This window comes from Agelaius phoeniceus, chromosome 5 (genome assembly GCF_051311805.1).
Source record: "Agelaius phoeniceus isolate bAgePho1 chromosome 5, bAgePho1.hap1, whole genome shotgun sequence".
In the NCBI taxonomy this organism is placed as follows: domain Eukaryota; kingdom Metazoa; phylum Chordata; class Aves; order Passeriformes; family Icteridae; genus Agelaius; species Agelaius phoeniceus.
The window spans coordinates 25,716,930-25,741,980 of NC_135269.1; the positions used below are offsets into that span (position 1 = coordinate 25,716,930).

General features: G+C 38.7%; 1 protein-coding gene across 12 annotated transcripts in view; it reads right to left on the bottom strand.

The window, feature by feature from the left end:
- Positions 1-337: 337 nt before the first annotated feature.
- The window catches only part of ATF7IP (activating transcription factor 7 interacting protein), an 82,587-nt gene continuing 57,873 nt past the window's right edge, over positions 338-25,051 (bottom strand). For 10 of the 12 annotated variants that reach the window (XM_054631616.2, XM_054631607.2, XM_054631613.2 and 7 more), the window contains 5 exons: positions 16,187-16,265; positions 10,443-10,622; positions 9,390-9,575; positions 7,106-7,218; positions 338-5,710 (listed from right to left, as the gene is read on the bottom strand). In XM_054631616.2, coding sequence (XP_054487591.2) covers positions 5,294-5,710; positions 7,106-7,218; positions 9,390-9,575; positions 10,443-10,622; positions 16,187-16,265 — 975 coding nt within the window. In that variant the 3' untranslated portion in view covers positions 338-5,293. The remainder of the gene's footprint in view (positions 5,711-7,105; positions 7,219-9,389; positions 9,576-10,442; positions 10,623-16,186; positions 16,266-25,051) is intronic. The other 2 variants (XM_054631614.2, XM_054631618.2) reach the window with 1 other exon arrangement.

The following is a 25,051-nucleotide window of genomic DNA, read 5'->3' on the forward strand; positions in this document are numbered from 1 at the left end:
TCTTGGAGGGCAAGGAGAGCAGCACCAGCAACTGGATTTCCATTCCTGAATTCATCTGGGGCAACTCTGGGATGCAGGTCACTTTATTCTCTCTGTCCATGCCTTGCAGAAGTGCATGAAAGGCAACTTTCCAGAAGTTACAGCATTGCTTTGGTTTTTTGCTTCTGTGAGGGCAGCACTATGCAGTGACTTCCTGGGAATGACCACGAGCCAAAGCCTTGCTGCTCAATGTTGGTTGAGCAAGGTGGCAACACCTCTGGAGAGGAGGAGCAGGCTTTGGGCTCTTTGAGAATTGCCTCCTGTGGTGTCAGGAACTAAGCACAAATGACTCAAAATGTTAAAAACCCAGTAGTTTTATTTCAAAGTATAAATTCCAGGCTTGTCAGACAAAACCCCACTAACAGTTAACACAGACACACACTAATCTATAGTACATACAAAAATGGGGAAAGCTGGCAACTGCCCAGTTTAAAGTGGACATTAAATCAGTCCTACATTTTTTCTTTTGTATTTACAAGTCCAGCTGCAAAACAAAACAAGAAATCAGATTTGGAATTTTTCAACAAAGGATTTTGCACATTTGACTTCTGATGACCAATAAATTACTAAAGCTGAACAGGAATCCCTGAACAACTACTACTTAGCTATTTTATTTACAGCTACACCCTATTAGTTTAAGACAGCAGTACAAATATATATATATGTGTGTGTGTATGTATTTATATACACACGTCTGTACATATATATAGGCATATGTATATAAAAGAAGAAAAGAATGCTCAGCCTCCATAATGATAATGAGAAAGAAAGATGCCTTTTTAACTTAAAAGGGATGAAAAGGAAAATTCATTGATTTGTTTTCTCCTAGCTATCCTTATATTTTTCCTTCTCCTCTCAGAAGGTGTTTGGAAGGGAATAGATTTGCATGGCAGGGCTGGCTTAGTGTCATTTAATCTCTTCTCCCTCCAGTGTTTTCATACAATGCCCACCCCTACCCAAATCAACGAATTAAAAAAATATATATTTAATATATCAAGCTTCTATTTAAAATATCTGCATAGATATTTTTGACAAAAGGAGAATACTCAAGGGGTGTATAAGAAGGCAGAATCACAGCTTGGTTTTGTACAGTGTATGCAATACTCATCCTGGGGAATGGCTGTCTTGGGAGCAGGAACAGACATGACCCATCCCTTTATATAATATTGGTTTTATTTACTGTACATTTAAGACTAACAACATCAAGGAAGAGCTGAAGTGGTTATTTCTGTTACAGTACAAAATGATGTTCAGATCCTATTATTGAGCTGAGTCATGGTCCCAGTGAAGACTGAGGGGTCTTGTCTTTGTTTTCAATGGAAACAGGGTAAGACCCCTTAATTTTACAGGGAGAACACCATTAGTGTTTCCAGCCTTGTGCTAAAAGCCTTGGGAATGGGTGTCAGTGCTTGTGCTCAGTGATCTAACATGGCCAAGGGCAGCACAAACAATTCCAAGGAGCAACGTCAGACCAATGCATAGGGGAAGGTGCTCAGAGCATGGAAATAATTACAGGCTGAGAGAGCTGCATCCTTGTGTTTTCTGAAGCTGGCACTGGAGACAGTACTGATGCCTGCAGTCTGCAGTCTGTCCCCTCCCAGCATTTATGTTTTTGTATCCAATAGTTTTTTAACCATACAGCAATAAAACAGGCCAGTGAAGCTGTAAGTAGGAGAAATGCAGAATGCCATTTTGCCATCAGCACTCCACAGCAGGGCTACTCTCCAAGTAAATGCACTAACTCAAATTACTTTCAACCTGGACATCCAGATGCCCTTGTATCACACACAGAGAAAACAATTCAAACCTAAAGCACACCCAAAAGTAAATGAGGATGGAAAACACAGCTGTAGTCAGTGGAGTATTTGCTAAAACATGGGCAACTCAGTCCAAGGCAGTACTGCTGAAATGTCATGTGCCCAGAGGCAGCAGCAAAATACAGAATCACAGAATTCAGACACAGAGTCAGGAACAACTTTATACCAAGCTATTGAAAGATGGAAAAATTTGCATTAAGTGCAGAGAAGAAACCAAACTCAACAATTCCACTTAAAAACCATATAGAAATTTTTAGCATATTTAAAAGTGGATTCTTGGAAGGCTTCAGTGATTGATGCTTTTCATTAAAGAAGAGACCAGTCTAGAAGCACAGTATTAACAGACTTCTACTGAATGTTGCCAAATATTTTGGTAATACTTTAAAATAAAGTCTATAAAAGAAACAAATTGTTCTGGTTGATTGTTGCTAGCAGAAAGCTTCTCAATAGTTTTAATCATTCTGGGAGGTAAAGGATAATAAAACCATCAGCCATTCGACTACATGGGAAAAACTGCCATGAGGTAAGGAGTTAAGCACTACTCATGTTTATTAGCAACTCACTGCAGAGATCTGCTCCACAGTGACAGTGACTGCACAAAACTGGCATAGTTTTCTCTTTGGGCATCAGTGATTTAGGGACCAGCTCCCTTGGAGGTCTCCACACCAAACCAGGCATCTCAAAGTCAAGGTGTGCTTTATCACACACTTCTCCACCAGTACTTGCTCAAGATACTGGAATTCGACCTTTAACAGCCCTGCAGGGATGAAACAACAGGGAAGTGATCATTCACTCCAGAGCTGCAACATCTTTGGTCAACAAAGGTGTCTCACAAAATCCTGCCAAAAACCCAGAACTGCTGCCATACAGGCCAGAAATGGATCTGGTAAGACAGAAGCCAGTTTTTAGTCAGTTCAGTAAAGAACTAAATCTTTAGTAATTAAGTATGAATCTTCTTTCTCTAATGATGCAGCCACAAAACCTCCAAATGGAATGACACACCATCCCTATTAATACCTCCACTGGAGGAAAGAAAATACTCTGATGCAGGACTTGCACCCCCTGCCTATCCCAAAGGAGACAAACCTAACTAGGGATATCTAAATGGAAGCTCAAACTATAACAAAGCTCACTTATTGTTTGGGCTGGAATCACAACTAAAATGAAGTTCTAGGTTGTATCCTCATGCTTATTTCAACTTTCAAACTGTAAAATTTCATACTACTGATACAGCCAAAGGCTCTTTGGTACCACCTCAAAGACACATTAACAAAAAATTGTGCAAGGACTTGACAGCCATCAACTGGAAATAACTGTTCTAATCTCTATTACAGAACTGTCTTTATAAGGACCATAATTTAGTCTATTTCCACAAACAATCTAAATGCATTATTAAGTAATTATTCCTTAAAATAAGCAAACAGAACATTTACTTAAACACAGAAAAATTCAAGGAGTTTTTGATAATAGCACCAGAAGTACAGGGACAACTGCAGATCAAAGGAAAGGTTACACATTGTTCATACACAGTGTGAACCTCCTCTGAGGATACTTGGATTTGGCCAGAATTTTTGCTTGCCGAAATCAACTTTTAAATGCAAGTTTTCATACAGAGAATATCCATAACTCACCTGAGAGAAGTGACACTCCCAGCTACATGAAGCAGTGCAGTAAATCAGACAGACGTCTACATTGGCATTTCTTTCATTTTAAAGATTCTAAACAAAGGAACCACAGCTACAGAACCCATTATCTCTTAGAATATTTCAGCCCTGTTTGAGGATTTAACTTCTCTGATACTTTTTCAATCTTGCTTCACACTTCAGCATGCTGGTTTTGAGAAAGAGAGCACTGAAATGAAAAATGTCATAGTCTGCAGCTTTGCTATATGGTGAAGTGGATTAAAAAAAATATCTTTCCCCTCTAAACCCATTGTTTGGTTCTACTGGGTAGGAATGCAACTGAAAATTGCCAAAATTCAATCCTCACATCTACTTTCTTGTCCAGATGCGCTACAATTTTGTTCTACAAAAACCAAGTTTAACAAGTCAATGACAGCAGGGGAGATGCACCAATTTCTTTTCTCAGCTCAGAAACATCATGGAAGCATCTATTAACATTTGCAATCGCTCACAAGGTTCAGGCCAGTGTCTAAAACAGTTTCTAAAACCCCCTTGGCTATGTCTGCTTTCTGCAGACACAGGCAGGTGAGGGGAGAGAGAAGCACACTGGGAAGCAGCTCCTCCTTTTGTACTCACTGAGCATCCAAACGAGTGCAAACAGGCAGAAGCTTTCATGGCACTGCACCACAGGGATTTATTCTTTGGCTGAATTGCAGCTTTCCCAAAAGAACCAGGAAAGGCTCTGGTGGAAAATAATGTCTGTATACTCAATATTCTTGACAGGACAAAAACAACTACTCAGTAAGGAAAGGGTTGAAGTGATACTGCAGATAAGAACAAATTCACAATCAGCAGATGTTACACTTTCTTGTCTTTACATAAATAGCAATTACTGCAGGCCTGGAAAATGAGAAGCACTGATAAAAGACTAGAAGGGTAAAAGGAAAAATAACTCCAAGCAAATAAAAGAACACCACAAGGTATCTGGCTACATTTTATTTCTGAAATTATTCTTTAAGGCACAAAATAAATCTAAAAAATAGGGCTGGATGTATGAGGGGAGGGACAGAGAAACTGCCAGAACTATCAAGGTGTGAATGGAGACTTTACAATCCAGTTTCAGATCTGGGAATGCTCCCAGGATGAGTAGGGGAAGATAGTGAAAATAGAGGAGCATTCTTACTTAGAAGAGGTAGGAGGTTGTGGGTTGATTATTCTTTTTTCTCCACCACCTCCAAATTTACATGGGTTCCTGGCCAGACTCAAGTTCCCTTCCCTCCCCTCAGAGAGCTTATTACAATTTGTAAGGTAAGACCAGACCACTCAAGCCTCCAGTACAAAAAGTGAGACCTTGAATCACCCTTCATGTCACATCACAGAATGCTGGGGGAAGCAAGAGGCAGATTGTTTTTGCCCTTGTGTTGGTGTCTCAATAGACATTACAGATGTATATATTTTACTTTAGACAAACTGCAATTTACTATTTTGTTTCCATTCTGAAGCAGAACCCCAGGCATTCAGGATGCTCTTGGATAAAGGATAGTAGGTATCTAGGTGCAACACCTGTCATGGAAGGAAAAACAAAATTTTCAAATAGCCAATGGCATGAACTATTTAGAAAAAACAGGCTCTCTTGCTGCAGGTCAGACTTTATTTTTCTTTTGGTTCTGAGTGCATGTAGTGTATCACACAACTGTCTAAAACAATCCTGCAGAGTGGATTTAAAGGTGAATTACATGCATGGGATCAACTCCTCCCAAACCTGGGGTAATTCTTGATAGCAGGACAGGTTTAAAGGGTCCAAAGATCTCTAGTTTAACTGCTCTGGGAAGAGATCACGTCTGTGGACTGGGGGTCACAGAAGGGTCCAAAGCGTCCATAGACATCCTTAGCCCGGACTGCAAAGTAGTATTTGCTGCCAGACACGAACTGTGTCAGCGTGCACGCCATGGGCAGCGGCAGCGCCTTCACCTCCCCGATCTTCTTCCACTGCGAGGCCATGGTGGCACTGGGGTCCTCGTGGTAGGCATACAGGTGGTAACTGTCCACGGTGGCACAGCTCCGGTCCACCTCCATCACGCTCCACGACAGCACAATCCCATTCTGGCTCTGTACCCGGGCCAGCTTCAGCTGTGGCTTTTGAGGTGGAGAAGTGTTGGCAGCTTCGGGGGGCAGACGTGGTGGCTGTGGTGCCTCTGGAAGTGGAGCGGGATGTATGGGGCGTGGTGGCTCCTAAGCAGCACAAGAGCAATAAGGGAAAAGTCAGAATCTACAGCAATGGAAGGAGCCTTTAATTCATCACTCCCCAGGTAAATGGAAGCAGATGAGCCTGCAGTCACCCAGCCATCAGAACTCTCAGTCCTGTGTGCACAGGCAAGGCAGCAGCTGCAAATGATAAGAAGGGGTGGGAGCAAGGATGCCATAAATTCTTATTCATATTTAAATCCCTAGTTGTACGAATGACATTGCCACAGTAATTTCCCTGTATCTTCTTTGCTTCCCAGCCAGGGGAGGATGAACTCAACACTGTGCCCTTTACGAGGACTGGGCAAGCAGGTTCACAGTGACTTTGAACCAATCTACGTTTGAGCTGCTGTTCCCACGTTACCCAACACCCCAGACAGGGCATTAAGCTAACAACTCATCCTCTCTTCTACAGACAGGTATTCAGTCACAAAAGGAAGACAGGGTAATGATGCCACATAGATCCTATCACTTTAAATTGATCACAAAAGCTCAGCCTCACTTTCCAGAAAATTTTGAAATAAGGGCACAAATGTGTCTTTCCAGTGATACTTCTTTTTTATACTGCAAAAACAGTCCTAGGTCTCTCATTTATATTAGTTAAGATGAATTTAGGAATGCAGTTACCATGCTTCAAGCCTGAGATCTTTCAGGTTGGAATCTGGGGTAGTTGTTGGCATCTTAAGTGTTCTGCGTGATATTTGCTTCATTTATTCTCATTATTTATCATGGAAGAGTGCACTGAGTTGATTATGTCTAGACTGAAAGGATGGTAAGCCACCTTCTTGACAATATATTTACCATTTCAGGACACTGTAAGTTATGTGACTGCCCAACAGTGAGTGTACAGGCAATGTAGCTGAAATGAAATTAAATGTGTTAGAGAAAATTCTCAAATTCTAACCAAAAGGGGTTTTAGGTGATGCAGAAGTGATCACCCTCAACACTGACTAAAAACCTCTGGAGTTTGGGAGTTGGCAACCTTGGAGATTTGGTCTGCACCTTGTTCTCCTACCTCAGTTTTGCAAAGAGCTGTACTAAAAAGCGGCCACCCAGTTCATAGCCAAACCATGACAAAACATTTTACTGGCAGTTTTTCTGTACGCTTGACTCCGTGAGTCACCTGCAGACAGCTCATGCACTAATTTTCAGTATGTTCTCCTGGTAATTTGGAGAAGGCCAGGGTGAGCTAACAGATTGCACAGCTTTTACCATTCTGGGCAGGAGCTGCTGTAGGTGACTGGGTGGTGCCATGCACAGAATTGGCTGTGGAGTGTCAACAAGGCATTTGAGTGCTCTGCAGCTCACACTAAGAGCAGCCTGAGATGCCAGTGCAGAGACAAGGCTGTACATTGGAGGAGGTGGTTGGAGAGCCCCACTCACCGTGTGCGCTTGCGGCGGCGGTCGGTGGTGCACCGTGAGCTGAGGCGCTCCCGAGCCCAGAGCCAGCCCGCTGTTCACCACGTAGGTTGTCTGAGGCATCCGCACGGTCACACCTGCAAGGAGCACAACGAACACTCTGAGCATTCAATACTTACAGGCAGCTAAACAGAACATTGGAAGACCAGCTCCTTGCTTCTGCTGCATGAAGCCAAATTTCAGACAGACTCCTCCAGCTGCCAGCAGACTGATGAAGCACTGTGTAACAACAAAATCACCTCCCATCCCCTGAAGCTGTAAAAGTGAGACAGAGCAAGCGCTTGTGTTTGCAGAGGGGACAGAATGTTGTTTTAGCACTTTGTAGCATGAAAGAAATGGGTGAGGAGGAGAAGCGTGGGAGATACAGGGAGCTTAAGTATGAAAAGAACAATTACATCATTTTGGGATTCAGAAAGGAAAAGAGAAATGCTGCTGCAGCACAATGTTATTCACTCAGAAGGCTGTGCTGTGGATGACACTGAGAGCAAAAAAGCTAAGTCACTGTCCAAGAAGCTTGTCCTCCCTCCCAGAACAGACTCCATGATGGACACTACTCACAGGCATCAACATTTCAGTCATTCCCACAGCAAACTAACCTGCCTGGCAGGAATAAACTAGACAGTTTTATAGCCTTGTAAATAATAGCCAAAACTCTTGCAAGCTACCAAGTTTTCATTCATTTTATACCACATCTAACTATCTTAAGTAACACTTTATCTAGTCACTGTTGGAACATTTCTGTGAACTCAAAGCCTTTGCTCATTGTTATGGATTGCCTGGGTTATCCCTCCATTTCGGTCGAGAAATACAAGATTTGAGGCAATCTCTATGATACCCTAGTTCTACACTTGTGTAAGACTGAAACATTCTCATACTCCTGAAGACAAGCTCACAAAGCAACACATTATCAGGAAGCCACAGTTATTGTATGGCAATTTCTTTTCTTCATAAACATACATCAAACTACAATCCACAGGGAATGAGGGTCAGAAGTCTGTGTAATGTGTGAGTGCAAGGCAGGGACTCAGAGTGCTAAATCTTAATGCTTTAATTATAAAGTGCTAAACACTGGGCAGGTGCTTTATATCTTTTTCTTATTGGAGTCTCTCTAAGAAGCTGATGAAGCTTGTGTGAACTCCTGTGGTTTGAACTGTAACCTGAGCTGGCTATTCCTCCTCTGTGAGAACCTGGTAAGATACATTGGTTTAGTATGACTGTAGCTCTGTCTCAGGAAACTACAACCATCTGAAGATGGTCAGAAATGCCTTAATAAGATATAAGATACAAACATAGCATCACTTCTAGGTAGGGATACTACTCACTTGAGGCAGAAGTACAAAACTGCAATTTGCAAAACACTTTGGATGGGTTCTCACAATCAATTTTTCAAAGACAAAGTGCAGCAGCACTCTACTCAAGAAGCATCTGCTACTGGCACTAAAGGCTGTTGCAATGATAACATAAATCAATATACATCAGTAGCAGCATTACTACCAGGACATCACAAAGGTAGGCACATACTCATAAAAAAGGGAAATTTATGTTAAACATAAAGGTGTTAAAACCACCATAGTGTAGAAATTGTGGGGAGCAAAAAAAACCAGTTAAAATCCACCACTTTGTAACAAAATAGCATTTAAGTTCTTTATTTTTGACATCTATTACTCATTTCAGAAAATGAGTTTATTGCTAGGAGAAGGTATCACTTATGCATTTGCAAAGTCAAGGGGAGCTTGCCAACATCTCAAGGAAACTCAAGCATATATCAATTTCTGATACATCTGGTGAGAAATTTCATCTCTTGAGGCCTTGAGAAAGGAAAGAAATTTGCTGAGCACAGGACATCAGAGATTGCTAAGGAATTACACTAGGATGCCTGATAGAAATATAACTTTTAGCCAGGAAATCAAACATGATTTTCTAGGGTGATGCTTGTCATATTATGTTCCACTGCCTTGTAAAGTATGTGGGATGTGTACCACAGATACTTAATTGGCAGAGCTGGTGCCTGGGATGACTTAACTCCAATTTCTCCTCATTCACATAGCTGCAAATAGAATTTCTTAGTAGCCCGAGAATTTTCTGAATTCCATAAACTGGGAAAAAACCCTAAACTCTCTAACTAACACCAGTACTGCAAAAAGACCAAACAACACATCCAAATCAAAAACCTAAACACCACATCCATGAGGTAGAACGTACCAAGCTATGTCACGGTAAGAAGCACATGGGAGGAATCATCCCTTACCTCCAGTCTGTGGGGTGACTGGCCTTAAGCCTGGGCTGGTCATGACAGCTCCTCTTACAGGATTCTGAGCTGGTGGTGCAGGAATAGTGGTATAGACCACCTGATGGTTAGCAGGGGTTCTTGGGATAGGAAGCTTGGGATTAGCTGGAGCCACGGGCCGATGAGTTACATTCACCGCTGTCGAAGCTGAAAAAAAGACAGAGCACACCCTAAATCTGAATTTCATGAGTCAAAGCCATATGCCTATTCCAGAGTACACATCTCCTTTGGAAAACTGACTCATCTGAGCCATGTAAAATAAAAACTGTGTCTGCTTTGGGTATTGCAAGAGAAGTGAAAACAGCCTAAACGGTATTTTACTGAAATATTAAAGTCAATATATATACAGCTTCCTAACAGAGAAGATAAATATATCTCCCCCACTCCCTGCAAAGGTCTTGTGTGTAAGGACAGTGGAAGAATATAAAATCCACCAAGGAGTCTGCAGAACACAGTAATCATAAGGGAATTCCAATGCCAACTAATCTTCAGCGATCACATACAGAAAAAAAAAATAAAAGAAAGAAAAAAAGAGGATCTACATTTCTTTAGACAGGGGAAAACATAATCACACTGCAAAGTAATATTTAACTAGGGCTAGAACTTCAATGTCAGCCTTGCCATTCCCTCTGCCAAAAGAATTAACTGCCAAGGGACAGACATAGGAGTGATGCTGATAATGTTTTTTCCCCCGTTACTTAAAGAAGGTACAGGTTTCTTTTCCTTCACTTTTACCAACAGTAGTATGTTTAATAACTTCCATGACTATCCTTAGCAGAATTTCTTCCTCTCCATAAATAAAATTGACCCTGAATTCTTTTCAAATCAGTAGTACTGTCCTTCCCCTTTATCAGTTTAAAAGAACAAATGTTATGGGAAACTGACTAGAATGAAAGATTATGAAGTGACTCAAACATTCACTTTAAAAGATTAGCAAAATGTAGAGCACACAGCAGTCTAATTCAAGGAAAAAAGCAGCCACTGCACTCACACAGTGATGTCAAATGAAGTTACCTGTTGGTATTACATGGATGGTGGTCTGGGAAGGGCCACTTGTTGGCACACCTGGCTGCTGCACAGGGCTTGGCTGCAAAGGTGGCAAAGGCTGCAGGGGTCGAGTCAAGGGCTGGCTGGGTATGCTCAGTCCTGGCACCGGTGCCTGGCTCTGGTTCTGCTTCTGCTTCTTGCCATCTGCTTTAAAAGAAACAAAAGATATAGGCAATAGCAAACAGAAATTTTAATTTCTGAATCACAGTTCCAAGCACCAGAGAGTTTTACAATCCTTTCCTCCCTCTCCCATTTACAGACTGGTGAGGATATTCGAAGCATGACATTTCTCTGACCTTTTTCGCTTATGCAAACAAATCTGCAGAAAACTCATTTAAATCTTTTTACTTTCATCCCTGCAATTTCCCCTGTCCAGACACACTCCACAATGTTTTATTCTATTATCATGAAGTCTGCATATTTCAGAGCAATTTGGAAACCTGAATTCAAGGGAACACTGTGCCAAAGTCTTTAAAAGTTGTTACTAAAAGCAAATCCTAAAACCTTTAAAGGCCTGAACGCTGCAATACTCAAATTTTGTTCCCTAAATAAATCTTGTCTATCTTTGATGTTTACATCTTTTTATTTGCTGACTCTTTCCTTTTTTCAATCTGTTAGTCCTCTTGCTGCTACTTTGAATTTTCACAATATTTACTTAAAAAGGGGGAAATTGCTTTATTATTTATAGAAAATTTTAAAAAGAAAATCTGTTTTATCACATTGACACCCTCCTCAACATGACTTACTGACTTGTGATACTGACAAATATTGCCTGTATCTGTAGCTTACTACTGCAATACTGTTTCCTGCTTTAGTTTATTTGTGACTATATAAAATATTAATTAGAGTGCAAGGCTGTATGTAATCAAGACTTTGCACAAGTTGAATTAGGAAAAATTGAGAAGCTTTCATCTGGACATTAAAGCAGTAATGGGCAGAGGAGGCACCCACCCCTGAAGAACTAAACACCACAAGATAAAAGAGTAGATTTTAAGGACTGATACTCAAAAGAATTCTCCCCTAATAAAACTGTACTTACATCAGCCACTAATTCAGTAAAAGAGCATAGAATATAAAGATGTCAATATGTAAATACTCATTTTACTCTTGAGAAAATAGAACAATATAGTGAGGACCACATTTGAAATGTTCAATTAAGTATACCAGCTAGATTTGAAAGCATTAAGAAGAGGGTTAATGCCACCATAGCTCAGAGTGTTGGGGTTTCTGGCAGTTTAAGACTATTTGGATGGTCTCCCTGAGCTGTGTTTAACACTGGCTGCTAACAGCCTGAAGTAGCAGTACCCTTCACAAACTGCTATATGATTCTATGAGACATAATTACAGAATCACAGAATCATCAAGGTTGGAAGAGGCCTTAAAGATCATCTAGTCCAACCATCAACCCAACACCATCATAGTCACCCCCAGACCATATCTCCAAATTCAAGACCTCAAGAATAAAACACACTATGAATTGCAGCCCATATTGTTTTTCTGTAGACTCAACAGCCAAGCTACCTCACTGAAGCCACTGGATGAAAATATACTGTGTTTTTTTGTTTGGTTTTTTTTCCAAAGTCTATAAAAGGAGCAGTGAAGGGATGCTTATTTTGAAAACAAAAGGTGAGATCCTTCCTGCTCTTTGATTAACTAATGGGCCTTGTGATTGGTTCAAGCTTCTTTTATTGTCCCTGATTATGAGAGATTTCCCAGTGTTCAATAAACTACTTGACTTCAAAGAGATTCCTACAGAGATGTATACACATTTGTTTTTACTTCAAATATTTAGAGACTGCTGCACATCTCAACTACCACTGAATAATTTCAGTGATGTAAGTGCCTTCTTAGTCATGATTTACAAGATGCACTTACAGTGCAACAAGTAAACACCTTTACAGCCTACTGCTGTAAATGTGGTGCAAGGAAAGATGACAGTCTGGACAAACAAGAGGGCTTTTCCAGTTTTGCTTTTGTTTTTGATTTCACACAGAGCAAGTTCATTTACCCTTGACAAATCAAGAAGAGCCCTGCTGGCATTCCAGTGACTGGAAACTAGGTCAGCATTGCACCACCCACAGGAAATGATGACAGATAACTAACTAGACTTCATTAAATAAATGGAAATAAGAGGAAAAGGCTATTTAAGCAAAAAAAAAAAAAAAACAGTGAGGAAGACTGGGTACATAGTAAGCACAGGACTAAGGTTAGAAGTCATTATGGAACAGTTTCCAATACTAAATGAACACAGCATCATATTCACAACAAACGTGGACCTGGAGGACACAGCAAAGTATGTTTATGGAAATAAGCATGAAATGGAAACTGTTACTACTGGAGGTGTAAGCAAAACTCCTACTCTAATACACAAAACAGAAGAGGGACTAATTTCCATGCCACAAACAGTCTACAACACTGCAGTTATAGCACAAAGGAGGTTTGAACAGTGTTCTGGTTCATAACTGGTATAGGTGGATTACAGAACACCAACATGACACAGGCATGCTCAAGAATAAGAAAAAAATTATCCAGAGAACTACAGATTTGTTAACTAGATAAAACACCTTATAAAATAAAACACTGATTATGTATATAATAATTTTTCTCACAAAATAATGAAAAAGCAGAACATAGTTGTTTTAATTTAAGAATGCATTTAGGTATCTTTCTTAGACTACAGACCCACTTTGGACTAAATCTATTAATTGTTTCAATATTAATACAAAATAATTTGATGATCCTTTTTATAAAAAGGCCAGCAAGGTCCAAAGTGCAAGTATTGCAAGATACTTGCAGACAGGAAAGTATCTAGATTACTCTTAACATGGTTTCTCAAAAATTACACACCCTCTTCATTCATAATTTTTGCACAAATCAGAAGATGTTATTAGATATTAGCAGATAATAAGATCTATTCACATACCTATTACAAGTAGCAGAATTAGGCTTACTTTTTATGTGGGTGACAATGCTGTAAAAGACATAATCAGGAACTGATGTTCCCAACAACACTATGTAAGTGCTGATCTTGAATTTGAATTAGTATCGAGCTAATATTCCTGCAGGGAACACCATAATGCTGAAAGTATTTTCTATCCTGAGGTTGTGTAAATCTGGGAGAAAATAAAACCTGCTCCACATTTGCTGTAAACAAACTTCAGTGGAAAAAATACTTGGCCAAAGGTATACAGATGCTTATGATCATGCAAAAGCTGTTAGAAGTGTACTCCTCCTCTGTTTAACCTTGAAGTTTTTATCAGAACGCATTCCTGAGAAACTTGCTCCAGAATCCTAGTGCTGTTTTCTCACTGCAGGGTGAAACTCAAGCTTTTATTAGAGCTTCCTATGTTTTTACACATATTAAAAACCACTGACTTCTCACACAAATTCCCAACATGAACTAATCTGCATTGGCTTCAGACTACCAGCTTCTGCTTTTCAGGGAAGAGACACAGGGGAGCTAACCCAGCACAAAAGTACTCCACTAATAACCTTCCTCCTAATGGAAGGACAGTATTCTAAGACCTGACATTAAGGGGAAAGAATCTCAGAATATCCCACTGGATAAATTTTTAAGATACTGGCTCAAGCCCCAACAAAGAAACTGAGGAAGAATTAAGCTGCAATGGAGCTACAACTCTGTAGCACTCCTACCTACAGAAGCAGTCTTACAATTGTATGTGCAACTGTGGTATTGATCTTTTATGGCAATTGTGAGGTGAGCATCTACTTAATGCAATTAGGAAGAAAAATGTTATTTTCAGAAACTTTTAAGATAGAAAAATATTAGCTGAAATATATTACAATACTGTGACATGCTACTTTAAAATATACCCCAAATCCATTTTAATCTATCTGCTGGGTGTCTTTTACAAAATATTAAATAGGACTGGGGAGGTTAACCTTGTCTGACAGGCTTGCACAGTCTTAAGGTAACCACCTTTTTATCTTTTTGAGAACTAACCCTCAGAAGAGATGACAGTGATAAAAACTTGTTTGCCTCAGCTATTCTGCCACTCAGCTTGTCAAGTCAAAATCCTGGCTGCAAAGGACCTCTGGTGGCTGTGTAGTCCAATTTCTTGTTGAAGCTGGATTGTCAATAGCAATTTATTGTGGTTTTGCCCTGCTAAATCTCAAAAACATTCAATAGGACAGTTTCTACCATCCCTCTGTGCAGCACTATGCTGATTTCTTTCCTCCTCATTCCTGAACTTGTAGTTCACGGCCACAGTTCCTTAATGTATCACTTGGCACTGCTGAAGAGAGTTGTGCTCTGTCATTTTTGTAACTATCCTCCAAGGAGCTGTAGGCTGCCCCGACATTGTCTCTTGCTTAGCTCTCAGGTCATGCACTCCAGGCCTTCAACATCCTGACACCATCAGTGGGAGCCTCTCCAGTGCTACCACAACTCTTCTGAGCTTGAAGAAAAGGGAGCCAGAACTGGACACCCTATTTCAGCTGTGGTTCCACCAGTGTCAGTTTGGGGGAATACTTAAATTGAAATGAGAACACACTGTTGGCTCATACTCAATTCACTGTGAAAAGCAGAGAGTCAGCTATCTGAATTGCATCATGCCTCCCTAATACTTGTGTACCTCACACACTCCCTTTTTGGTGATAACATCACATGGAACTGTTCAAGGCCAGGCTGGATGGGGCTCTGAGCAACATGGGCTAGTGGGAGATGTCCCAGCCCATGTCAGGGGGGGCTGGAATGAGATCACCTTAAAGATCCTTTCCAACCCAAACCATTCCATAACTCTACGATTTCTCACTGGAAGAAATGCTACCACATGCCAAAATGATTTTCTACATTTGTGTAATACAAATGCAAAGCAAGTCAAGCTATTAAGAATGTTTGTGTAGAACTTGAATGCACAAGCTAGAGAAATAACTACAAGGTTGTCCAGAGGAATCAAACTTCTTGGTGGCTGGACTTCAGAATGTAGCACAGGGACATGCATTTAGTGGCCAAACAGAATGAAAATTTTACCTCCAGTAGTAGAAATATGATTTTTTTCCAATGGAAATGACAGCACAATACATGGCCTTACGTAGAGACTCATTACTTCTGTGAAGTACTACCATTCTTCACTAATCCAATGCTAACTATAATTAGATGGCCTACATTTACACAAGATTTATATAAAAAGAAATGTGTTTTTTTAAATGATGAAGTGCATCCAAACTGCCAAAGTACACAAGAGCACGACTATATTTACTCTGCTCTTGGCATACAGTCCCAAAGCAAACAACAGTTTGCATTTGGTCTTTAAACTCTTGCACATAAAGTGTTAGTTAAACAAAAGATTACAAGCTGTAATACTCTAATGCCTAAATATCAACTGTAGAATTAAAAGCCCTTTAATTATAACCAGTAAAAAGAAAAAATAAATACATCTAGAAGAGCTTTTGAAAAGTTCATCAAAAACTCAAACATCTCAAATTACTCCCCAAGCCTGAGGTACTTATGCACAGATAGCCCTAATGCTTAAAATAAAGGAATAGTAAAAATCTTTAAGACTTTAAGCAAAATTCCTTTTCTTTAATATCTAACATAATTTTTTTAAGAGGAGTCCTATCTAACTGAAACACCAAAGAAAAGAATACCCTAAGCAGAAACAGAAGTTGATTCCTTTCTGCCATTCAAAGGATGAAATAACACTTGTAGCTCAACTATCCCTGCAGCTAGGAAAGTATTTTTCACCTACCTTGAGAGCAGCTGTCATCCTCTTCATCCAGTGTAAGATCAATGACACCTCCTGATTCACTTCCTGTGAACTTCCCGCTCTGAAAGACAAAACTCCTTTGTTTTGCAAAAGCAGATCCAGGGAACACAGGTGGAAAAGGGACACATTGAACATTCAGGAGAGGTCTCAGAATTGATACTTATTAGAAAGGAACTGCTGAAATTATCAAGAGAAGGTAATTTCAGACGAATATCCCAGGACTTGAAAAATGGGCCATAACCAAATGACTGTATTGCAGAAACAAGTAATAAAGTATTTTCAGCTTTGTAAGGAGTAAAAACCCCTGATGAATAGTAGCACGTTGCTGTTTTACAGGTAAATGCATAACAATTTGCTGGTATAAAGTATATTTCAACTATGACTCCTAACATTTTAATCTGGTTGTAACCTGTCCTTTCCTCTGCATAACTTTCTGACAGAGCAGTCATCAGGACAATGCATTACTTATCTTGAGACAGCTTTGCCGCTGTACTTATGAAGACACTGACTTCGTATTAAGAAAAAGGGAAAACTACACTGGAACTTGTATGCTTACAAAACACATCAAAAACCATCAGAAAACTCCAATTGTATTCAGTAATTTCATTACTGTATTCTCACCCATTATGAAAAATTTTAGCATTTATTATTCTACACACAAATCTATTTTTAATCTTCCCTTTAGAGAGCATAAAGGGATCTTTTAAGCTATTGCCCAGGTTATATGTTTTAACAAAAAACCCTAGAAGACCACCAAACAAGATTTATCTTGTAGATCAACTGCTGTCCCATGGCTGGTCAGACTGTAGAGATCCCTAACATTTTCCCTTAGGTGATGAGAAAAATATGGGGGAGGTCTTACATATTTCTGTGATTTTAAAGACACTTTCTAGAAAACAATCATGATTATATGAATTTCTACTTCCTTAAACTTGCTACAAAAAGTAGTTGACGATTTTTCTTTTTATTGCTGTTCTGTGGAGAGATTATCTCTTATTCTTGGACTGAACTGCTACACATTTATGGATTAGAGTAAACAAGTTTCCTTAGGACAGACAAGGAGTTACAAAAGCACCATAATTATCAAGTATCTCTGAGCAATTAACATGGGAAAAAATATAAGGTATCAGACCCACATGGTCTGTACAAATGCTGACATGATACACCCTAGGAATATTAGAGATTTTTCTGTGCAGTCAGATGGTGACAGATGCACAAAGCCTAAGCATTAAGATTATCTGCTCTATGACCTTTCATTTGGAAAAAACTAGGCATTTAAGGAAGTCCTAAAGGCAATCCTCACACAGACAAGGCTCTGAGGAGAGGCAAAAAGAGGCATCTTATGATTACTAAATGCAAGGAGAAGCTGCTTGAATTATCAGTCAGTGAATTTGGAGTGCGTGACATTTCTCTTTATTATCCATTATTACAACCTGATTTCTTTTTGTCTTAAAGCTGATGCTGCCGCTGATGCTGCCACTGATGAAATTCTGCTAATAAAATACAATACCAAATTTAAGTACAAAATATCTAACTACTTATATTCACAGGTGATATAAGAGATCTCTACAGGGATTCATCTTTCCAATACATAGAGAAACATATTTCAGTTATTAACCACAGAATTCTTCTGTTGAGTGGTTGCTATTTAAAATACTTTCTAGCTTCAGGTTTCTTAGTATGATAAGCTGATTTAACTTGAAGCTTAAGAAAAAGGCACATTAAAATAATCAATGATAAATTGATTAGCATAAAGTCAAGAGGAATTTCATTCCAACTGGATGATCTTCCCAGCCACCAATGTGTATTTGGAACCATGGTTCTCTCTGCCAGGAGAAAGCAGATTGATAAATGGAGAGGGAGATTTAAAAGGAACTACAGAAAGAAGAAAACTGAATATCAAGCTATTAAGTTCTTCCCACTAAAAAATACATTAGTATGAAGTAATTTCCTTTCAATTCTTCCTCTGCAAGGAAATCAAAATCCTTAGAAAAATACTCTGTATGACAGCTAACTGTTTTGAAGCCCTACTTGACTGTGCCAGTGAGAAAGTTCTTTGAATTTCCAAGTCAGCAAGTGTCACAGCATGCATTTCTTTATTTTGAAATGTCTGGAAGGCCAAAATCCTGAATAAGCCTTAGTTAAACAGACTTATTAAATCAACTCAGCCAACAAGGTCTCATATGTGCAAATCTCAGGAAGAAAGACCTTCTCTTGGCCAGCCCCACTATTCAAGGTTTTTATTAAATGACCCTGGACAGCAATCTCCTCAACAGGAGCTATGCAGAAGCAGTCAGGCTCTTTCTGCAGCCCACCCCAGAAGCTGCAGATCTGCAGGGCAGCCTTTGAGCAGAGCTCTGTGGAACACCCCCAGTCCTGGTTCTGAGACACACATTCCAGCTACCCCCAGCAGATGCTGTACTCGACACACAGCACACCATGACCTCCCCAGCCAGATTCCCCTACTTCACCAACCATGCATTTCCCCCAAATGAAATTTAGGGAAAATCTTAAGGAAACTTGGAAAACCAAAAAGGCTGAACATTGTGTTTCCTACCTAGAGGAGCAAGGTGTAGGCAGGGAATCCCCAAACAAAACAGACTGCTCATTATGCCTGCCATAAAGGTCACCATTTTGACTATTTGCAGCATCCACCTACACTCATAAGGAGTAGAAGGAGCATCCATTTCTATAACCCATCATGCTGACAGTTTTCAGATACTTGAAGATATCTCAAATTCAAGATTTCATTTGAGAATGAAAAGGAAATCCAGGAAGAACTGGCAATCTGGTGTTAGAGGACTGGTCCACACTACTTCCCCATGGTGAAATTAAGCATCTCCATGATCTCAGAGAGCAACTTTATCACCTTATCCAGATGTTTCTGGAGTACTGACACCACCAGAATGGTTAAGAGCTACAAATTTAACCACAGGGCATCCTCTCTGTGAAATGCAAATAATAGTTTTCAGAAAACCCTGTGCCCAACCAAACAAGAAAATAAAACCACCCTTTTTTAGTATCGTGACTATTTCACCCTGAAATTCTCTCAGGGAAATTTTTTATAGTACAAGGACTTGTGGCAACTCCAGTTTACAACAGAACTATGTCTGAGGAAAAACTACAGAGAAACAACTGCTCTTTTCTTCCATAAAAAGGAGGGAATGGGATTCTTTGGACAAGATTGCCATGTTAGACATAAGAAATGGAGATTCAGATGTGCTGCTCTGGGCAAAATTAGAAGACAACTTCAGAATGCTTGCAGCCCTGATGAAGTCAAGAGGAAGCCTGGCACTGGACTTTCAGTCATATATGAACAACACTTCCATATGTGTCAAAAACTGAAACAAGAGAACAAGTCTTTCAGCTCCTAATATTAGATTTCAGCAAGCATTTGGGTAGAAACTGGTAAAGCAGAAAAGTCTAGTCAAAGCATTGTGGTCTGCTATCACTTTTTAGCTATCTCCAAACACAGGAAGCCAACAACATGAAACTGCTTCAGCTGATCTCAGCAGAAGAACAGATGATGCCATCTTAACACCTATCAGTGCAGCCACATCAGTGAAATAATGAAAACCATTAACGAGAACCTCAAACATTTGCCTGATGGTTTGGTTTACATACTGCCTAGCAAGTCTTAGTAACAAAGGATTCACACACCTTAGAATACAAATAAACTGAAACAGAAACAAAACAACCACAGCATCATAAATTGATCTGTATATATTTAAAATGTCACAGTTACAAATAAACACAAAACCAAACAAACCCAACAAAAGTGAACAAAATCACAACCCCACAGCCAACCTGTCAATCCTTTGTCAGAACCAGTGCACCTGTCTCCAGACCAAATAGAAGCTGCACTTAAAACTGATTGTTTAACACAGCCTCTGGGCAATTTCTAGTAATCTAGCAAAAAAAGTTTACATTGAGATTCAAAAGAACTATAAACTACCAAATCCCCTTTTCCATACTTTTACAGCTCACGTATCTTAATGTATGTGCCTTTAAATTCCAAGTAAGTAGAAATCCTCCAAAATACTGTCATTTACATTGCCACTTTGGACCTGTGTTATCTCAGCAGGTGAACAAAGCTTGTATAGCCTGGAAGTAGCAACATCCTGGACTGAACCATCCAGTTAATCACAACTGTATCTGAGCTGCCTTAGTTTAAATATCTCTCCTTTCATATGGCTGTCAGCAGTGTAACAGTCTTAACATACAACAGTGGAATGAGAAAAGTGAATTAAAAATGGAATTAAAAATTCAACCTAATAAATCCCACTCTGAAATGCCAGAGATTTAAATACGTATGTAAAAAAAATTTAGGAAGAAAGTAAGAAAAATACAAGACTTCATCTTTTCTTGACTTCCCAGTTTTAAAATGGCCACATATTTAGTCTTCAGCTGGTAGGTGCACTTCAAATTGCAATTAAAATGTTTTGCATAAGAGCAATGTGTCCTGCAACTGAACATTTCATACTGAAATGGAACGTAGCTCCAGACCAAGACAACACATGTAACAGCTTGGAGATGAAAGGCAAAACACAAGGTGAAGTGGGGGGGAGAAGACTGCAAGGTACAACTAAGAGCAGAAACGAAGGTGAAAAAAGGAAGCAGGAGGAAGAAGAAAGGTAGTAGGGGAAAAGAAAATAACAAGCCATGTAGCAACTGAGCCTGCACCACCACAAACACGGAAAGATGGGGCAAGTGTACTGCAAAGTTTCTTCAATATTCCCAGTGTTGTGTAATTTCCCTGAAACAGCCCACAGAGGAGAAGGCCCTTTGCACTTACAGCCTTGATCTGTTTGGAACAATGTGTTCTTTAAAGAAAACCTTGTCAAATTGCAGGCCCTCTGCCCCAGCTGCTTTAGTCTGCAAAGTCATGTCCACACCTATTGCAATTACCCACATGAAATGATCTGTTTGTGTGTCAGATGCCCCAGGCAAGCATCAACTTGGAATGTGTGAAGGAAAAGTATTTTAATGGCAAGCACAGAACTTGTGAAAGCAGCAACTGAAAGATCTTAAAAAAAAGGGTAAAACTGAAAGTGTAAACATTCTTCTCTTTTAAGTATCTGACTGAAACCTGTCAAGTCCTGAAATAAGACATTATAACCTCTTCTAAATTTCTCTTTATCAGTTACGTGGAAACTGCTTTATAGTGCATATGGAAGTGAAAACAATGAAAAGTATGCATTAAATGAATGCAACTACTCAAATTTGTGCCTTTTTCCTACTTCATATTAGAAATTGGTACTTCTAAGTGTTCTACTAACTGTAAAACTTTTGCTTAAAACTAACATTTTCAGATTTTCTTGACCATGAAAACTACTAGAAACAAAACTTTAATTTATTTGATTACATAAAATCTCTATTCATTTTTAGTAATTACACTCCAATTCAGGGTTTTCTAAAGAGAATCAGTAAAAATTACCTATGCTCACAATTTCATGCATTTTCTACTATGTATGCATAGACAACATAACTGCTTTCTTCCAATCCCAGCCACTAAAGTCTTTTTAAGAATGGAAGAAAGTACTGAGAAAGTGATGGACTGACAAATAAGATATACTTGTGGGGATAATTGCCAGAAAAAAGCAGCAATGATACTGTTTCCTTGAGAAAGAAAGTAATTATACATTGACTTTCTAAAACCAGTGGATATCATATGGATATTAAAGAAATCTAAACAGTAAGTACAACAGAAAAGAGGTTCTTAGCGGTAATAAAAATCATGGAACTTGTCAAAAATGGATAAATACAGGGTCACCTGAACTTGACGTTACAATTAAGATTTGGAATAAAACCAATGCAAATGTTTTATAATTAGGAACTTTTTTCCTGCTATTGGAAGACTGTCATAATATCCCATATGTCATCAACTGCAATATCAAATAATTAATCCACACACTAGAAAACAATATATTAATAAAGGGAAATCAGAGAGGCATCAGCCTTGCAATAAATGAAGGGCTGTCTCTGGCATTCAAGTGATTCTTGAAGCAGTTCCCTCACCTGCCTCTAGAAAAGCAGGGACATTCAGACAGCCTAGTACCATTATATGTGTTTTTCTACTTGCAGAGAGCATTCTACAGTGTCGTAAAATACAATGGAGTAGGAGAAAGAATATTACCTTAGCTTTGCTATCCAGCAACTTTTTCAAATCATTACTGCTGCAAATTAGGTTGATTTATTTGCAATTTTGAAAAGAAAGAGAAAACTTTTTTACAGACAGCCATCCCCGTGATTTTTTTTAATTCTGATACTACAAGGAAAACACAGGTAAGGAAGGAGACAATTTAAGGACCAAAGCACATATTGGTAGGCATGATATTGAGAAAAGAAGTTATCTCCCACCATAACTGCAACTGTGAAAATTACCACAGAAAAAGTTACAACACCACAGCACATATGGGCCAATGGCAAACTACTGTAGAAAACTGGGAAAGAAACCTCTAAAGCTCAAATGGAACAGCTCAACAACATGCATATGTATTGTACCAAATGAAAAACCAAAAGCTACAACTTGGAATTTTGAAGAAAGTTCTGAATATGCACTTCTCTATTCACATATGATATACACAATTTTAAAAGTTTTGGTATTATATAACGCCACAGTTCAGTTCATCACAAAGAGATAAACAAGGTTATTGATTGTAATGCCACCTGCTTTTCATAAAGGAACATTTCAGTATGTAAGAGTGAAAAATTAACGGGAAAAAATGCAAAAACAAAAAAATACATTGCAAAGTAAAAAAAACAGTTTCAGGGTAGTAAAGATCGAAATTCTGAAGAGTATGTGTGGCACACTGACACAGTGCAGACAATTTTATTAATAGCTTCTACTGTAACAAACTAGAAAAAAATCTGGAGGTTGCAAACCAGACAATTAATGAAGCATCACACCACCACAATAATACATGACGCACCAAGGCGTTATATAATAGCAAAATCAATCTTAAATTATGGGGAGTGATGTTAAAATATGTCTTGGGAACGGAATGCATGTAGAGAGGGTGGCAATACTGTGTTTGTATGCATAATTATAAGGTTAATATTTCGTTTTGAGTCATCTGCATACAAAATTAGAGACTTCAAGCACAGTTTAAGCAGTTGTGAAAATTATTTTTTCATACATTTTTGAGCATATTTCAGCCACAGACTGTTTCAGTGTCAAATTTATCACTCCTCAACCGTTATTTTTTCCAATGCAGTAACTCCCACAAAATTGAAGTAATTATTCCAGCCTTTCAAAGATGTCGTGATAATCTACTCAACCAGGTACCAAACATATTTGTCATCTCTTACCAAGACAAAAAGAGAATGATAATGTAATAAAGGAAGCAGTTTACCAAGATCAAAGTTTACACAAACAAAATTTCATAGTGCTGCAATACATGTTTTGATAGTGTGGTCGCATATTTGTGTAATACTCAAAAATACTTTTAACAGACACTTTATGTGTTGCATTCACACAATTGCTCCATTCCCCTTACCCTTTACTGGTACTGTGCTAACTTCCTACCAAACAAGAACAATACAAGTGTGGAAAAAATGAATAACCAGTTATATTAACCCCTATGTATTATATACCCTTCTCATTTCTTTGGTGCAAAGAGCAGATATTGGCCATCTTATTGAACAGTGAATATATTTATAATTCTTTTCAGATTAGTTTTCTGCAGCTTTTAAAAGCTATTATCCATGCCTGGAGTAATGGCATAATCAGTGAGATTGTTTTAATATCTCTCCCAAATTTTCTGGCCTCAAATGAGAAATCTGAGCCTAGAATACACAAGTATATTTACTCATTAAAAACTGCTCTCAGTAGTTAGGGGTAATATAAGTAACACAGTCACAGGGAAAGACAATCATTTTAAAAGTCACATGAGAATGGATTCACTTTAACTGTGCCCCTTAAAACAGCCATCCAATTCAGCTACATGATGTCCTGCTAACAACTTTGTAATTTAGTTTTCTAATTATTCTCAGGCAAAGGTTCCACCTCACAGATGAGAGCTAGTGGCATTTTAAAAAGCCCGAACATAACCCCATGGTCAGAGACAAAAGTCAAGCAGCCCATTTGACATATATAACTGTATATGTTTATTTTGAGTGATAAAACCATGAAATGCAAGGAAACATATTCATCAATAACGCTTCAACAACATAGAATTAATAGCTGCTCATAAACTGTACGCTGACATATCACTTTGTTCACATTATTTCCTAAGAGACACTCACAAAGTTTGTTACACATTGCAGAGTAATGTGATAGGAGTTATAAATATACTTTATTAATGTTTTATGGATGAATTTCCAATAGTCAGCAAGATAGCTTAAATTAAACTGTAGCTCAACCAAAGAAATCAAGGTGTGTCAGAAACAATGGGAAACGGGTAGGACACTGGTGGACTTTTATTTAATAAACTAACAGTAGCTGTAAAGTGAAACGCACAGATGAAATTTAGACTAAAAAACAGGTTTACTCCTTAAGAAAATAAATTGCACATGAAGTAGGAACAGGAAAAAAAGACTCTTTACCTGACCTGGTGTTTTAATAAATGTAATTCAAACAATTCTTGAAGATTGACTTATGCCAGACATTTTCAATGCTGTTAAGATTTGTTCACTGTTACTTCATGTTACAGTGTAATAAAACTGCTTTCATAGATTCTCTCAGTATACCATAGCTATATTTATATATTATATATAATATATATAAATCCTGTATCTATAACCTGGATTTGTACTAAAATACTTTTAAACCATTCTAAAGATTTGCTATATAATTAAAAATGCCTCTGTCTCTATAACAATAACATTTGTCCCAATGCAGTAAAA